Genomic DNA, 17,195 nt, shown 5'->3' with positions numbered 1-17,195 from the left:
CACCTGAGACTTGGCTAGGCACCTAATAGGTACTCATTAAACATTCTGAGGAGTTAGTTTAGGGTGTGTGTGTGTGTGTGTGAGATTGGCTGAATTCTTCTCTTTGGGGACCTCAGCCCTGACTACCTCATGCCCTTTCAGCTCAAGCTCCATCAGCATCAGGCAGATTCGGCGTCCCAGCGCCCCTGCACCAAAGTCCCAGGTCAGGTCAGCTGTGGCCAGGGAGGTTAGGCTAACGGAGGTCGCCCACGGCTGCAGCCGGAGCGTATTCGCTAGGAAGGTGGCGTGACTGGCATAGCATGGGACCCAGAGCAGGCGCTCAGGAAATCTTGAAAGCAGCCTGACATCTAAAACCACGCCATTAACACTGCATCAGCTGTCACTTCGGCTGTGAGAGAGCCTGGGGCGTCCACGGGCACCCTTGTTTTGCTGAGGCGGAAGGCAAGACCTCTTCGTACCTTGGCAGCAAGAAGCTGCTGTTTGCTGCTGCCTAACAGCTCAGGCCCCGGTGACGTGGGAGAAGATAAATGCTTTCCAGCATATGTGCGGAATATCACTTTACACGTTCATAACTTGAACATTATGCAGAGGTTCATCAAATTTTATTTCCTTTCCTCTCCAAGGAGAACATTTCAGCTGGGCTGTTCTTTTTTTTTTTTTTTTTTTTTTTGGTGCCTTCCCTACGAAGAGCTCAGAGCACACGGACACATGTCTGCACAGGTCTGCAGCGGGCCCAGCAGCAGGGCTGACCTGCAGCGGCCAGAGTCCCCAGAATTATAGCCAGGGACTCGAGGGAAGAGATTCTTGACCCCACTTGCCCACGTTTCCTGCTCCTTGGAGAATGGGACTGCTGTGGAAAGAATATGAGTTTAGGGGGTCCCCTGAACTGAATTTTCCAGCTTTGTCACCTAACTGCTGTGTGACTTGGGGCAAGCCACTGAGCCTCTCTGGGCTGGGTTCCTCTGACCCACAGTAGGAGAACCCAGAGCTCTCAGCATCCTGGCTCAAATTTGATAACCCAGGTAACATGGTGAGCACAGTGGGGGCGCACGGAGGGCATTGTGTGTGTGTGTGTGTGTGTGTGACTTCTTGTCCCTCCCACTACTGATGTGAAGTATAAAGGTTGGTAATAATTAAGTTAGGATGGAGACAGAGGCAGTATTTTACAAATTAATAATCTAATAATCATATTAATAACCACAACAAATGGGTGGGTGAGGTGGGAGGCAGGTTGTGAATTCAGAAGAGGGGTACAGAATAAGACAGGCCCTGGGAGAGGGTGTGGGGTCTTCTGGGTGCCCCCCGCTATTCCTATCAGTGGGAGAGGCACCCCTGACTAAGGTCAAGATGATGTCCTGTGGGGGCTGATGGAGCAGGAGGGGCCTGTACTGCCTCCCCCTCTCCTCTCTCCTGCCTGGTCCTGTTGGATTTTTCTCTGCAGGAGCCGATTATGGGTCTGGGGAACGATGGGGCAGAGTCTGAACCGTTTTCAGGGCTTTTGAAATGTGTGTGGAAGAAAGCCATGGATGTTTGTGCATTTATTTGTGTGCAAGTGTGTGTGTATAGGGGTCAGTGTGCTCCCGTGTTGGGTTTGTGGGGGAGGGTGAACCTGCACACCCTGACTCCCAGCAGCCTCGTCTGTCCCAGCTCTGAGTCTCTGGAATTAAACCCTCCCAGACTCACCCTGCCTGTCATCCCCAAGGAGGTTGTCTTAATCAGGCCTCCCAGGGGAGGGGCGGAAGCTGCCAGATGAAAGGTAAATATTTGCAGATCGGGGCTTTCTTGAATGCTTTATGTTCAGATCTGGTTTAACAACGTGCAGAAGGAAATGAGACCCTGTTGATTGGACTCGAGGGGGAAGTCAGCCGACTGAGCAAACATCCCGCCTCCCTCTGGAAAGCCACAGTGGGCGGTGGGGACAAAAGGCTGGGAGGAGGCATCTCTTCCCCCAGGATCAGATCACCCCGTCACATCCCCTTGCTCCGACTACCAGTCTGCGAACTTGTTCTTTTGCTACTCACGTCTGTCGGCCTCCATCCAGAGCACGCGCACACCTCCAGAGCAGGGCGCGCTTTCTTGGCTTCTGCTTTGTCCCTGGCACCTAGACCCTTAGGGGCTCAACAAGTTATTAACCGTCTGTAATCATTATACTGTTAATTATAGTTGTGCAGTACCTCCTGTTGCAGGCGCTTTTCAAGGGCCTTGCCTGTGTGCTCTCACATAATCCCGTGGAAGACAGGAGGAACTAGACCAGGGCTGGAATTAACTCTGTAGTTTTTAGCTGTGAGTCCCCAGCAAAACACCCTGGGGGCTGCCATTGGGCCTCCTGGAGGTGACTCCAGGCGAAGGGAGGGCTGAGCACCACCCCGGGGGTGGCAGAGGCTAGAAAAGCCTGCATAGATGAGACCCCCAAGCCAGGTTTTTAAAGGCACACACAGCGCTCCAGGCCAGATGGGTGGTGGGTGGCAGAAGGCGTTCTCAGGCACAGGCAACCGTGTGAGCAAAGGCCAGGACGGACGGCAAACAAGGGTATTTAGGAAAATCTAGGCAGTTTGAGAAGATTTGAGAACAGGGTGCAGGTGGGAGTTGGGCCTGGGTCTCTCATTTCTCTCATCCAAGCCTCCTTCCTGAGTAAGGACTCACAGGGCGCTGAGCAGATGCAGAGCAGCCAGACCCCCACCTGGGGGAGATCGCTGTGGACGTAAATTGTTCCTGCACAGTGGAGGGCCCCCTCTTTCCCCATCCCCGTGACTGCTGCTGGGAGGGACGCGAGGACCCCGCTCCCCGCCAGCTCTGCTCTCTCTCCTGTCTGTTGTAGGGAAACTTTTGGAAGGGCTGGTCTCCACCTCCTCACCTCCCACTCACAGCTCCTCCCAGTGCCATCTGCCATCCACCCCCTACTCCCCCAACAGCTCCCAGCTGCCCGGGGGATGAGTGATGGGCACATACCTTCCCCCTGGGTTCCCACCAGCCACTCCTCTGGGCTGTGTGAGCCCCCCTCCCACCCCTCCTCTCTGTTCTGTGAAATGGTGATGCTCCCAAGGTCAGTTCTAGGCCCTCTTGACATCAGCCTCAGTGGGCACAACAGGACCAGTGTACCAGGACTCCCGCATTCTTACTCCCTCCACAGTCCCACCGCATATCCAGCTGCCTCTTTGATGTTTCCACTCTGGATTCTCAAAGGCATCAAAATTCAACATGGCCAGGACCTACTCCCGGTGCTTCCCCAAACCCAGTTCTATTTCCGCGGATTTCTCCAGGGTGGACCTGCCTATGCAAGCAGACATCTGCAAGTCTTACCCCCATGTCCGGTCACCCCAGGACCAGTGCATTTCCCCTGTGGGTGGGTCACTTCTCTCCATCTTCACTCCCATCTTCCTGGAGAGTCCAGGGCTGCGCCCATTCTCACCTCCTGCTTGGAGGTGAGATGTGAATCCCACATCCTACTTTGTCCCCTTGCACCTGTCCTCCCCCGACAGCCAGTGCCTCTTCACTGTGCTCGTGCGATCAGGGTACCGCGATTCTCATCTTTCTGCTGAAACACTACAGCTCCAGGGCGAAGGTCCAGGACCCTGGGCGCCACCCCCTGCACACAGCCTCCACCCCACCAGGTGGGTCATTCTTTGGTCTCCACATAGTCTCAGGACAACTGTCCTCTCTACCTGAGGGTGACAGAGAGCAGAAAAGAAGGGGCCTCATGCGGTGGGGGTATAGCTCAGTGGAAGAGCATGTGCTTGGTATGCACCAAGGCCTGGGTTCAATCCTGGGTGTGTCCAGTCTGACTCTGAACAGCACGGCCCCTCAGATGTGCCCACCTCTGTGACTGCTCACTGCTCTCTGTCCTGTAGCCAAGGCTGGGCTGAAGATGTGACTTTTGAGATAAACCACATCTAGAGGTTTTCATGTTGTCAGGGGTACCTAGGAGCTATTGAAGGCGAGGATGGGGAGTTGGAGTGGGGGCTCCACTCATGTTAGTGATTGTTTTTCCAAGTCACAATTTCTAGCCTGTGCAGTTCCAAAAATAATCTCAAGGTGCTAATGTTTAGAGACCTCTTTTTAAAACCCAGTATCAGAGAAATGGGAGGTAGCGCTCTCAACCACACACAAAGATCTGGGGGGGCGACAGCACTCGGGCTATTTTCTTCCCTGTATTTTCCAAATGTTTTGAATCATGATGTTCTAACTCATAAAATGAGAGAAGGGGAAAAAAAATCTTTCAAAAAACCCATTTATTTCCCCCTGTCTTGGAGTGGCACTTCTGATGGGGCGCTGTAGAATTTTAATCTCCTACCTGGGATCATTTATTTGCCAGATTTCCTTTTAATTCCACCCTTCATTCCACCATCAATGCATCATTTAAAAATCATTGTGTTCTTTGTCCTCTGTGACTGTTTCTTAGCTTTTTAACCTCTGAGACGTATTCAATCACACGCTCCTTCTTACCTGTCATTTCCACTCTCGGTGCTTGAATATTACTTCTCCGCGATGCCTCACACTTGATGGCTTTTTATTGGGGTCCTTTGACATCACTGTTTCGTCTGGAGAGGAATGCGGGGCCCAGGAACTAGAGACGGCGCTGTGGAAATTTCGGGGCCCTCGCCGGGCCCCCAAGGTTAGCTCACCCACCAACGCGATGTGAAAGGAAAGCAAAAAGCACAGAGTGGTCCTGGAGGTGGAAGCATCAAGGTAGTGGGAACTTCTGGCAGGACAGCCGCTCCCCAACCTCCATGTTCATCCAAATAGCAGCAGGCTGGAGGGAAATGAGAGGCTACGGTCAGCTCTTTGGTGATGCCTCTTTGCATCCAGGACTGTGGGGAGGATACTGGAGGCCGGGGTACACTGGACGACAGCCCAGGACATGGAGGGCAACTGGGCTCATGCCTAGCGGAACCTCACAAGTGCCCAAAGCCCAGGGTCCAATACTTGGTTCTTCAAATGCGATTCGGGGCCCAACAGCACTGGCCCCCACCCCAGGAACTTATTAGAATGCAGACTCCTAGATGTACTGAATCAGAATCTGCATTTTAACAAGCTTCTCTCTTCATCTGTGGGCATTGGTACATTTGGGAAGGGTCAGGCTGGAGGGCAGAGCAGATACAGCCCTGGTCAGGAGGTGGCTGTGGGTCAGCAGAGACTGGTGGATAAAGAAGGGATTCTACGCCTCGGTGCTACTCAAAGTGTGGTCCCCAAACCAGGGCCCATTTGCAAACATTGTGATGATATAAGGAGAGAAACTGAGACATGTGTTTAGAAAACTTCATAGTGAGTTGCTCTTGTTGGTACCCAAGCTTGCCTTCTGTGTGTGGCTTTTTCCATTTCATTTTCTAGCAACTCATTTTTGTTGTATTTTATTAAAAAATTGGTCCAAGGGAGATTGAAAATCAAGGTGGAAAAAACTTAGCCCTTTATCAGTTGGTTTGAGAAGCACACCGTGTAGGCTGCCGCTTTCCACCAGGGGTGGCTGGAGATTTCGGAACCAGAAGCTAGCCTGGGGCAGCGAGAGAGGGGCAGGCTTTGAGGAGGGCACAGAGAGGGTCACAGTGGGTGGAGAGTGTGCTGGGAGCACTGTGCTGGGGAGGCCTCGGGCTCCTGTTGCAGCAGAGGGAGGACCCAGTGGACCCCTCACCGGTGGTGGCCACAGGCAGGTATCGGTGGGGGCTGTTTCCTGATGGGGCAAGACACTTGGGTTCTATTCCTCCTTCAAACTGCCAAATCCTTGGCGCCTCCCTGCTCCTGTCACTTGCCTGCATATTCTCTTCTCTCAAAAAAATAGCAAATACCCAGCTTCAACCCCATCCCAGATGTTGTGGGTCATTGGGGCAATGACTGTGTGACAGCGCGGTCACCCGCATACTGCCATCTGCACACCTGCTGGCAGTTCTGGGAGAGCCAGTGCCCAGCCTCACTTCCCATTGGGACCTCACAGCACAGGTGTACCCAGAGTGGGTCTGATGGAAAATCCCCTGCCAGCCAGGAATCTGCAGGGCACCCTGGAAACAGGCTCCAGCTCCAGGGACTGCTAAACCTGAGTTCAAATCCCACCGGCCGGCCAGCTGCTGGGGTGGAGAGGGCCCCACGAGAGCAAAGTGTACGGCTGTCTTCCTGGCTCCATGTTCAGTGATGTCCAGTGACGTCACATGTTCAGTGATTTCCAGAGGTGTTTGACACTTTGCAGCCTCTTCTCTGCTTCAGAGCAGCCATGCTGGGAGTATTCACCCCACAGATGTCCACAAACACTGCAAAGCACAGCTCTTTCTGTTAGAGAGCCGGTTGTTAATATTTACCAGCACATCAGCAAAACCTTGGAAAAGTTACAAGTCTGTCTCAACTTCAGTTTTCACAGCTGTAAGTTGGGGAGGGTGACAATGATGATGATGATGCCGGTAACTCTGTGGTTGGAATACAGGTTTGAATAGGTGGAGACAGACCCCAAATAACAAGGATTTAAACAATGAACAAGTTTATTTCTCTCTCACTTGGAAGTCTGAGCGGGTACCTCTGTTTTTGTCACATTTCCTGGGGGCTCATTCCCTTTTCCAGAAGCCACAGCGTCGCCTCGCTCAGCCTCTGTGCTGACTCTTTTGTCCTCAGTTTGGGGAGGGGCAGAAGGCTGTGCTGTGACCCCCTGTGGTTCCTTCTGCCCTGAATCCAGAGGTGTTTGCTACTTTGAAGCCTTTTCTCTACTGATTTCAAAACATCCCTTTTCTAAGGTAACAAAGAATTCAGATCTAAATGATGGAACGAAGGAAGGGGTGTAGGGGGCAGGGTGGGGAAGGAGCTTTGGTTAATAGGTTAAAATAACATCCTTCCACATTAGGAATTGGGAGGTGGAGTCACAGAGTGACTGACCACAAAGGCCCCCAGCCATGAGGATGCTGACGATGGTAATAACAATGATGACTGTAACAAGTGCAAGCCGTCCTGAAAGGATGCCAAACAGACTGAGCGAAAGCATCTATAAATTCAGATAAGGACTTGGGGGTGCCTTCAGTGTTCTTTAGGATGCACAGTAATGATTGGGATTGTTTCTGCTTTGGGGACTAGATTATGTTTCTCTAAAGCTGAGGTACATGTAGACTGGACTGCCTGGAACTCTGGAGTATATTTGGGTTACAAATGGACATGTGCACCGTGGGAATATGACCCTGCCCATTCTCTGGCCCAGGTATTGATGGGATGGCGGTGAGGGTATAGGTCCGGAACCGTGTTGGGGAGTCTGCAGCTGCCTCCGCTTTGACCCTGGGCAGCCTCTGCTCTGGGCTTGGCAGCCCTTCCCCAGCCACACCAGCAGAGGCAGCTGCCTCCAGAACTGCAGTGATCTTGAGTTGCCAGAGGAGAAGGGAGCCACACTGGGAAATCCTCACAGTTGCTGGTAGGAAAGAGCCCTGGGCCAGAGGTCGGAAGACCAGGGCTTTGTTTCTATGTAGAACTGCCTCTAAAGAAGTGTTTTAATTTAGTTTAAAAAAAAATGATGCAGCTAATAGAGTCCTTTGCCCTAAAGTCAGAAAATAGAGGCGGGTTCAAAAAGGAGGCTCCAGATTTACTCCCCTATTTTCACGTTATCCAGGGTTAATCACCATTAACCTTTTGGTAGATATCTTGCCAAGTAATGTTTTGTGCATATCAGTGTGTAATTTTTAAAAACAAATCGAACCGTACCCCTTCTTTTGTAATACACCATTTGCACGTGATTGAACATCTTTTTGTGAGAGCACATGGGTTTGCTCATCAGAGGCATCTGCGTCTGATTCGTTAGCTGCCCGGCACCTGATTGGTCACAGCACTTTCCAATACCTGTTTCTTCATCCGTTACAGATTCCCTCTCTCAGGTGGCTGGTAAGAACCCCCTGGGGCAGTGGTGCCAAATTGCTTTGCAAAATGTTCTCCGGAGGGGAGGGGTACCCTTTTCCAGGTGCTGGGTCTCTGCCAGCTCAGCCTGCTCTTTCTTACACTGGCTTTTGGGTTCTCTTCTTTCCAGGATGGAGAAAGGGGATGGGAACGAGGAGGAGGACCTTCGCCTGGACTGCCGCCACGGGAGATACCCCGCCCGTAAGTGGCCTCAGCCACAGGGGTCTGTGCTGCAGAGGCATGGGCTGACAGAGAAGAGAGGACGCTGGAGATGCGCCAGGCCAGCCTCTCCCTGCACCCCTGCATTCTCCCCCAGACACCCAGTACGGAGGGCCAATCTGAGGCTGCGGTCTCAGCAGAGCAAGTCTTTTGCACGCAGCAGCTACAGCCCTTGCGATGGGGGTCAGAGTTCTAAGAAAGCAAGAGGGACGTGGGGGTGCCTTAAAGTCAGGCAGGCGAACCACAGCTCAATCCTGGTCTGGTTTAGCCGTTGGCCTGAAGGGAGAACGGCTCCAGGACAGAACTAGCCAAGTCAGGGAGGTGACAATGCACAAGATTGTTTGCACAGTGGGTACTCCTGGCAGCTTAGAATGCATTGACTTCATATGTCTCACTGTGGGAGACAGAATCTAGGGCACCCATTAAGAAAACAAATGTCTGGACCAGAAAGCAAAGGGGAGGTCAGAGAAGAAGAAGACCTTGTTCCAGACAGAAAAGGAAGGAGCTGATGCAAGATGAAAGTTAAAATGGCAGAATCTCAGCCGAGCCTGCTCCCTGCCCGCCCTGCTCCGTACTGAGGCTCTTTATGCCTGTTCTCGTGTTCTTGCTCACTTCCAACCCCTAGAACTGGGATTACTATTCACACTTTGCAGATAAGGAAATAAAGCCTCAGAGAAGTAGAGCAATTTGCCTAAGGTCACATAGCTTAGCTAGTCAGTGGCAGAGCTGTTAGAGCAGACGTTGTCAGTACCCTGCCCAAATCTCTCAGACTTTTTAGGAAACTCCAGTGCCTTCCAGCTGCCAGTATCTGCGTCTCTGTCCCTGGGGGCTTCCCCTACCTCCACCCACAGGAGATGAAAGTACTAAGGAAATGCATATAGAAGCCCTAGCTCACTTGCCCCTTGAGTGGGATTCCCCGAGGTGAGGGATTTGCAGGATTAGCCGCGTGTGATGAGGTTTAGCAGCCACCTGGGTTCACAGCCTTCTCTTCCCTGGGCCATGTTCCCCTCTGCCCAGTTCCTCTGTAGTGTCTCCCCTTCTCTCCGATTCCTACCTTAGGGTCTGCTTCTGGGGAACCTGAACTAAAACAGCAGAGATTTAAACACACTATCTGACCCCAACCCCTAGGAGTGAGAAATGGCTCTGCTAGGAGGGAGAAGACAGAGGCGGGTGAAGGAGCTTGGGAGGGGGCCTGGTTGGAGAGGAGGAGCAGGTCCTGTCTTCAATCGGAGGGAAGAGGCTCCTGTAGCAGCCCAGAAAAAGGGCCGAAACACAAACTGCCTGCCCGAGGAGTAAGAGTGGACACTGGGCTCACATATTGTGGGTTCAAGCCAGGTGTCAGGGAAGGAGGGCTTCCTGGAGGAAGGGGTCAGGAACCAGGGCATGGAGGCGGCTGGGGAGTGCCTGCCTCAGAGATACAGAGGAGAGCAGGAATCCACCAGAGGGGCTCAGGAAGCACATGGTAGGGATACAAACTGAGAGCCCTGGCATGTTCCAGAGCACCACCAGCCCCTCTGCTTGGGCCTGAGTCCCCTGCAGAGTGAGTGAGAAACCCTGGGTGGGAAGAGGTTGTGGGGGCCACTGGGGAGTTGAGAAGAGGAAAGAGCAGCTCTTTGAGGCCTGAGAATGGGAGAAAGAGTGGAGTCAAGGGAGCGAGTCTGACCCGGAAAGCGAGCCCTGGGGTGGAGAATGAGGACGCTCAGGGTTGGGGAGCTGCAGAAACCCTCTCCGCACAACGCCGTTCCTCAGCTCTGCTCTGGCACCCACTTCACCTCCCAAGCAGCATTTCTTCACAAGAGAAACATCAGATGCAGTCCTAGGTTAGCAGCCTACGGAGAATTCCATTTTTCATGCCCTCAACAAATACTGAGCGGTGCAGACCCTCTGTGCTGGCCCCGTGCGAGGCGCTGGAGACGCAGCCAGGAGCTGCAGCAGACAGAGGTCGCTGCCTTGTGGGGCGGGGAGTCCGGGAGAGAGAATCAAGTAAGAAATGAACTCAGAAACAAAGGAGATGACCTCAAGTCTTACCACAAGAACGTGTGATGTTAAAGAGGGAACGGGAGAGACCCCCTTAGAGCTGCCTCTTTGAGGAGCCCCTGCGGCCGGGGCTAAGGAGTGAGAAGTCAGCTAAGCAAAGAGCCTTCCAGGCAGAGGGGCCTGCAAAGCAAGAACAGCCAGCACTGGCGGCCGGTGTGGCTGGACTGGAGCAGGGAGAGCAATGAGGGCAGGGAGGAGATGGGACTGGGGGGCGCAGGAGGCAGGACCATGGGGAGGAGCCAGCTCTGAGGTGGGGAGCCCGGGGAAGAGACATAGCAGATTATTTATCTGAATCTACATAGCTACATCATCTTCATCCACATCCATCTCTCTCGGTGCCTCCTTCCACCCCATCTGCAATGTGGGAAAAGGATGAGAGGGCAGGAAGACTGGAGGCCAGCAGACCACTTTAGATGCTGTCACTGTCATCCCCGGGAGTGACGTGACGGTGGCCTGACCTGCAGCAACAGAGATAAGGGTGGGCGGATTCAATAACTTTTTGCTGGGAGAATTGTCAGAGTGCTTTGTTTGTGTTTCTCCAGAAGCAGATCCTGAGATAAGAATTCTACAGCAAGTCCCTTATTTGGGTGACCTCAGAAAATGCAAATAGATGCCAGGGAGGCAGACTGAAGCAGGGAAGGGCAGGCAGCACGACTGAGCCGGTTGTCACTGTAGGCCTGGCTGGGGGACTTGGGGGCCAGTGCAGAGCACACGTGTCTGAGTTATCCTTCCAGACGTGGTAGTAACTCTCCTTGGGTGTCGCTGGAGGGCTGCTGAGGTGGGGTGGGGAACATGAACTCTCCCTGGGAGGGGGGAGAAAGCCCCGCACTAGGGAAGGGGAGGTCAGCAGTGTGCTCCTCTGGGCAGAGGGGTGGTGCCCACCCCAGCTTGTCTGATTCGAGGTGAGGGGTGGGGACAGCCAGCAACCTAGGATGCTCACAGAAGTTTAGAGCCAGCAATCCAGGGCCAGTTGTCACCCACTGATGGACACGGAGAGGAGTTTGTCGGGCGTCATGATGTTGCATCTGTGTTGAGTCTGAGGGACGTGTAGGGTTGAGAGCGGAGCTAGTTGAAGCTGGAGGACTGCTGAGGCCATTGAGGGAGATTGTGGGAGGAGGTGGAGAAATGGGGGGGGCCACGAGGTTCTGACAGCCCGAGGCTCAAAGAGAAACATGGAAGCCGGTGGGGAAGGTGTTGCTGCTCCCAGAGGTTTTCCAAACCCCAGCTTCTCGGGGAAGGAAGGAACCTCAGATCCTATGGCACCTCTGCCAGGTGTGCCTTTCATCGGGTAGCCGAGCTGTGGGGCGGCTGTCTTTCCCCGGGGCCAGCAGAGGTGCTGCAGACTCGGTTAAAACAATGAGGACGAGAAAGACCCTATCTGCGGTCGGAGCTGAGGGAGGAGGCGTCCGCGTGTGGGCTGGATGCCGGCTTGAGCGCTCCACTCACTTTCATTGTCCTAAAGTGGGCTGTGTCTGTGGCCACATGAAAGTCATTCATTCATTCGTTTATTCAACGAATCTTTGCTAAAGATGCTTCTCTGGGCTGGGCCTCCTGCGGGCTCTGAAACATGGAGGGAAATAAGGCGAGTTCTGGACCGGGGAGCTCCCAAGCCACTGCTGTATCGTTGGCCAGAGCTATCATGGGGTCCATGCTGGCCAGAGGCCTGGCGCCTCCCCCAGCTCGGGTGAGGGTGGGGTGCGGAGAAGGAGGGGTGCTTGGCCCTGGGTGGTCTAGCTTGGTAGAATTCTACAGCTGTAATGATGATACCTGGAGTTGACTAGGAAAATAACCAACCAGGAGAGCTCAGTCCCACCGGGTCTCATGACAACAGTTCCCCCTTGTGTACGTTCTGAGGGCTTTACATTTATCCTCTCATTTAATCCCAAACATAGCCCCATTTTACAGACAGGGAAGCTGAGGCCCAGGGAGGTTATGGCTGTGCCAGGAAGTGGATGTACACCCAGCCCATCTGGTTCCAGAGCCCAGATTCCGAGGCACTAGGGTGAGCTGCCACGTGTCAGTCAGTGGCTCCACGTGCCAGGCACACCCCATCTGCCGGACCTTCGGCAGTGTTTGGGGAAGAGGGACCTAGCCACAGGTGGACTGGGCTCTCCCATTGCTCATGGACTAGAAAGCAGCCTGATCAGAATGTCTAGGGAAAGGACACCATCTCCAGAATGCAGCCTCTTCGCTGCGAGTGGGGTTTTGGCCAAGAAAATACTTTGGAAATGCCTGGATGAGTTCTGCAATTTTTCTGTGCTGAGCAGCCACTCAGCTCTTGCAGTGGCCTGACCTGCCAGCAAGCAGGACAGGAGAGGAGGGATGCCAGGGAGCTCGCATTATTAAACACTTGCTGTGTGCAGGTCCCTGCTTTGTAGCCTTCTCATATGCTGGTTGGCGCAGTCCTGGCAAGGAGGGGTGATTATTTTTTATTGTGCAGATGGAGAAACTAAGGCTCCTAGAAGCAGAGTGACTTTGTTGAGATCTCTGGTCCCCTGGGCAGTACAGATCAGCTTGGCGTGTAGGTTCCCTTACCCTGGGAGCCAAGCTGTTCCTACTCAGGGCCCCCAAACTCCCCACCCTGTCTCCTCCCATTCTCCCCTTTCTCATTCTGCTCCAGCCACCCTGGTCTTTCTCTTCCTTGAACATGCATAACTCATTCCTCCCACAGGACCTTTGCACCTGCTATCCTTTCTGCCTGGAGTGCTCTCCCTCTTAATCTTTGCATAGCTGGCTTGGGCTCATCTTTCATCTCAGCGGAGGACAACTTTCTCAGAGAAGCCCCGCTGACTTGCACCAGCTTCCCCAGTCACCTTCATATCACCATGGTTTTTTCTTTTTCCTTTTTTTTTTTCCCTTCAAAGCATCTGTCCCTCTCTGGAATTACCTTTTATACTTAGGTACCTGGTTTTTGTTGTGTTGCCTCTCTCTGCTGCATTCCGTGAGAATAGGCACCCTGTCTTGTTTTGCTCACACCTGTATCCTGAGAGTCTAGAGTAGTGTGTGGCACCCAATAGGTGCTCAACTGATGCTCTAAACCGCTCGTTTTCTACCATATCCCACCTAAGAAGCCACTTTTACATAAACAGGTATATGAACTTTTGGATTATCTTAACCACTCCAAAAGCTGCTATTTTTTCTTGGGCTACTGTGATATGGATTCTGCCACAATTTTTTTTTTTTTTCCTGAGGAGAGTTTTCTTTTGAAACCTGCCTTAGAGGTTTTGCCATGCCACCAGCTAGCTTGGGAGCACGTCAGATGTGACATTTGATGTAAGCGATACTGCCATATGGTCCAGGTGTCTGCATCTTCCTTTTAGGGGCAACTGGGGTTTGCAGCTGATTGCAGCTGTCAAGTTCAATGCCCGAGACAAGCTTTTGATTTTACCAGGTGTAGCTGTCAGGCTGGGCCGGGTGGGAGGCTGTCACTCGCCGGATACAGAGGTGGCTTCTGGGAGCTCCATCTAGACGAGTCTTTGCCGCTACTGCCCTCAAAATAGCAGAGGGAATTTCAAGGAAGACTTTTCTGGGCTCACAGCAACTTGGCACTTTTATTAGATCAAAATCAAATCCAATATAGTACTGCTTGAGTCTGCTTCCTTTATTAAAAAGGAAACAGACAATATTTCTGAAATAAATACCAATGCCAACTCGCTGGGCAAACAGACGGCCATGCAATTTGGAGATATCTGAGGCCCTGGCACTGAGGGCAGAGAGATCCAGGACAGCGTCAGCATCAGAATCCCCTGGAGGGCTCCTTAAAACATGCATTGCCCGGCCCTACCCCTCAGTTTCTGCCAGTGGAGGTCGGGGGATGGAACCTGGGACTCTGCATTTTCCGTGATGCTGCTTCTGCTGCTCCGCAGACCAAATTCTGAGTGGTCCTTGGCCCTGGGCTGCTGCCAGGAGCGAGTCTGCATTTTGTCATCTGCTTGGGCTATTCAGCGGCTTCTGGGTGGAAATTGCTGCTTCTGGGGCTGATCCCCCTTCCAGTCCATCGTCCTAGGACACAGACTTGATCATGTCTTCTCCAGCTCCTCCCAGCCCCAACCCACCTGGCTGTCAGGTCTTGTGCCGACCCCTTTGGACATTCCCAAGGGGACCTTCTCCCACCATCCTGTCCCTGCTTCATTTTTCTTTCAGTGACTCATCACTCTGGGAACCCTCCGTTGCTAACTCTCCCCACTGGAGTGGGGACGTCACGAGGACAGTTCGTTCAGGTGGCAGCCCCCGTGCCTAGCGGAGTTGGTCAGTCGGTCATCAGTACCGCTCCATGAATGGCTGAGCTCCCTTAGTCTTCATAGGGTAGTGGCTCTGAGGGCTATTTCCATTTTACAGGTGAAGTTCCTTGGATTTCCAAACATCAAAATCATTTTTCTTGGGTCACAAGCCTGGGTGACTCCAAGCTCAACCTGTGTCATCGTTCTTTATGCCCATTTTTGCCCAAGGCAGTGCTCTTCCAATCACCCTTGAGCCTAAGTAACACTTGGGGGGCAGGTATTAAAATACAGATTTCCCTGGAGCTTCCGATTCCTTGGTTTGGGGCAGGCGGGGCGGGAATCAGCCTCAGGTGGGTCTGATGATGTGGCAGAAACCCCAGGTGCAGGATGAATCCTCTTACACCTGGCACCTTCTGCACCTGCAGCCCTCCACTCCTCCCTCCTCCAGCCCTGTGTGCCCTGCTCTCCAGCCGCACAGACTATCCTGCTTTCCTGCAGCCACCAATGTGGCTAGGTTTTTCACACCTCCTGAGAACCCCATTTACCTGCCAAGAACCTATTTCACACCCTGTTCCTTCTGCCTGAAATGACCTGCTCCCTTCCTCCGTTTGGCAAAAAAAAAAAGTAATCAAATGAGAAGTGGGGAGACTCACAGCCAGAGGACAGCAGGGAAGGACACTCTAACTGAGGGACCACAATGTGCAAAGCCACGGAGAACAGAGGGGCCACAATGTGTGAAGCCATGGAGAACGGAGCCGTGGGACAGAGACGCAGGCCGGAAAGCAGTCAGAAGTCAGAAGTGGCCTCCCGCGGGCTGGGTCTAGCCTGAGAGATGCTGCTTGGCCCACAGATGGTTTTAAATGTTTTTAAAAGCCTTAGTTGTCATAATTTAAAAACCAGGAGATTTGATTTTGAAATTCCAGTTTTCAGTTTCAGAATCAGTTTCAGACAATTGGCAAGAGCTGGGGAAAGGCTGCTTCTGGCCGCTTCACCCATTTTTTGTCATTTGCTTGGGCCCAGGGGGCGTTTTGAGGTAGGATTCTGTGATCTGTAATGATCTATAGCGTAAGGCTTTTTTTTTTTTTTTCTTTCCCCTGACTGGCGACCAGACCCAAAGTAAAGGGACCAGGAGAAAGGAAATGAGTAGGGAGTCTTGGGGTGATGGGGTGCATGCTGAGAACAGCTCCCCCTACTGTAAATGTTCTTGGCCCCAAGCCATTCCCAGTGGTTAGTGAACTGGTCTCTGGATCCAGGGGACAAAGAACCAGATTTTGACTCAGAAGGGTAAGGATCACGGCTCCTCTTTTTCCTTAAAAATACGTGATCATTTTCTCTCTGTTCCTCTGAACTCTCCAAAGTTCTGACTGTTGGCAACGGTAAGAGCAGCTACAGTCATTTCTAAATACTCATTTAGAAAAACAATCAAGGTTTCCCATGCACCAAATATTTGCTTTTAGATTAAAAAAAAAAATGCCAACACCTATATCTTGGCAGCAAGCACTTCCAAAGAATGCAACTGTTTCAGTGACTGGGGCCAAAACAAATGTTTTTCCTGAGTCCAAACAATTCCAGAATGTTTGCCAAATGTTTCCCACCCCTTTTTAAAATATAGTAAAATTAGTAAAGCGCTAACATTAAAAAATATTAAAAATAAAGAAAAGCCAAAGCCAAAAAAAATCACGTGTGCATACTCCCACCGTTGGCACAACCATCCTCAGCTTTGCCTGTTCCCTTCCAGTCTTTGTTATGAGGAAGAATCTCCTAACAGTCAGAGCTGCTTTTGGGGTGGAGGAAGACTAATGAGCTGTCTGTCCTTGGAGGGGTGCAAGCAGGAGCTTGGCTTCAGCAGGAATTCCCGCCTCAAGGGGCTTGCTCTTGAAGGATGTTGGACCCTAAAGGATGACAAGTATGTCTGAGCATCCTTCAGAGCCTGGAGTGGGAAACAAAACCACACAGAACAAATTTCTTTTAATGCTGATGTTTGGAATCAGGGAGAAATGAACTCAACCCAGTGGCACTGGAGCTGTGAATCCTAAAGCAGCTGCTTCTCCTGGCTGAGTCTCAGTTTCCTCACCTGTAAAATGGGTGGTAGCTCCCTCAGGCTTTCAAGGACAGAACCTCATAGGGTGTGGAGACTAAGTGCTTTGTCACCGTTAGTTTTCTCCCTCCCCCTTCACGCCCGTCCTGTCCACCATGCCAGCTAGTCTCTCCTCCCTGGGGCCCCTTTGTTCTCATCTTTCCAGCTCCATAGCCGCCGTGGGGCATTCTCCAAGGGGTGGGCTCACGGTCTAATGGGGGTGGAACACCACTTGAGATCGGTGTTCCAAGATAGGGAGACCTCTGAGGGCTAGGAGGAGAGTGCCTGATGGCATTCCTGTAGGAGGGGGAACCTGAGCTGAGCTGGGGGAGGGATGGCCTGAGCTGGGCTTTGAGGGTTCAGTGGGACAGTAGGTAGAAGGACATTTTAGGCAGGTCCCAGCTTGGAGATGGCAGTGGGATTGGCATGTTAGAAAGACACAAAAGAGGCACTTGGGTGAAGGCAGGGGAACAAACTTCTGAGAATCAAGAAAAACACAAAAGAGGGAGCACGTTGCATCAGCCGAGCCTCCCAGCCCCTCCGCATGCTCAGGCTGTCAAGAGCAGAGGCCCCGGTAGAGTCTGCCCCCTGCCTCGGCCCCGGGAGCTGCTCAGGGGCAGCTTTGGGACGTCCGCACATTCGCTCGCTGGCCTGGGGTCACGTAAGGTTACATAAGGAGTTGTCGACACTTCTCCAGCTAACCCTTCCCCGGCTCCTTGAGCAAGTCAGGGCACACGATGGAGCCCAGGGAAGCCTGATGGGGTGAGTGGGTAGATGGGGGGGGGCCGGGGGGA

The 17,195-nt window shown here is 52.6% G+C and overlaps 1 protein-coding gene across 1 annotated transcript in view; it reads left to right on the top strand.

The window, feature by feature from the left end:
- Positions 1-17,195, top strand: part of GSG1L (GSG1 like) — a 186,437-nt gene that overhangs the window by 165,629 nt on the left and 3,613 nt on the right. Inside the window, exon 6 of the mRNA XM_064478546.1 lies at positions 7,979-8,049. Within this exon, the coding sequence (XP_064334616.1) occupies positions 7,979-8,049 (71 nt within the window). The remainder of the gene's footprint in view (positions 1-7,978; positions 8,050-17,195) is intronic.

The sequence above is a fragment of the Camelus dromedarius genome, chromosome 24 (assembly GCF_036321535.1).
Source record: "Camelus dromedarius isolate mCamDro1 chromosome 24, mCamDro1.pat, whole genome shotgun sequence".
NCBI lineage: Eukaryota > Metazoa > Chordata > Mammalia > Artiodactyla > Camelidae > Camelus > Camelus dromedarius.
Note: the sequence above shows the minus strand (reverse complement) of the source record. Positions and strands in the feature narration are given on the sequence as shown.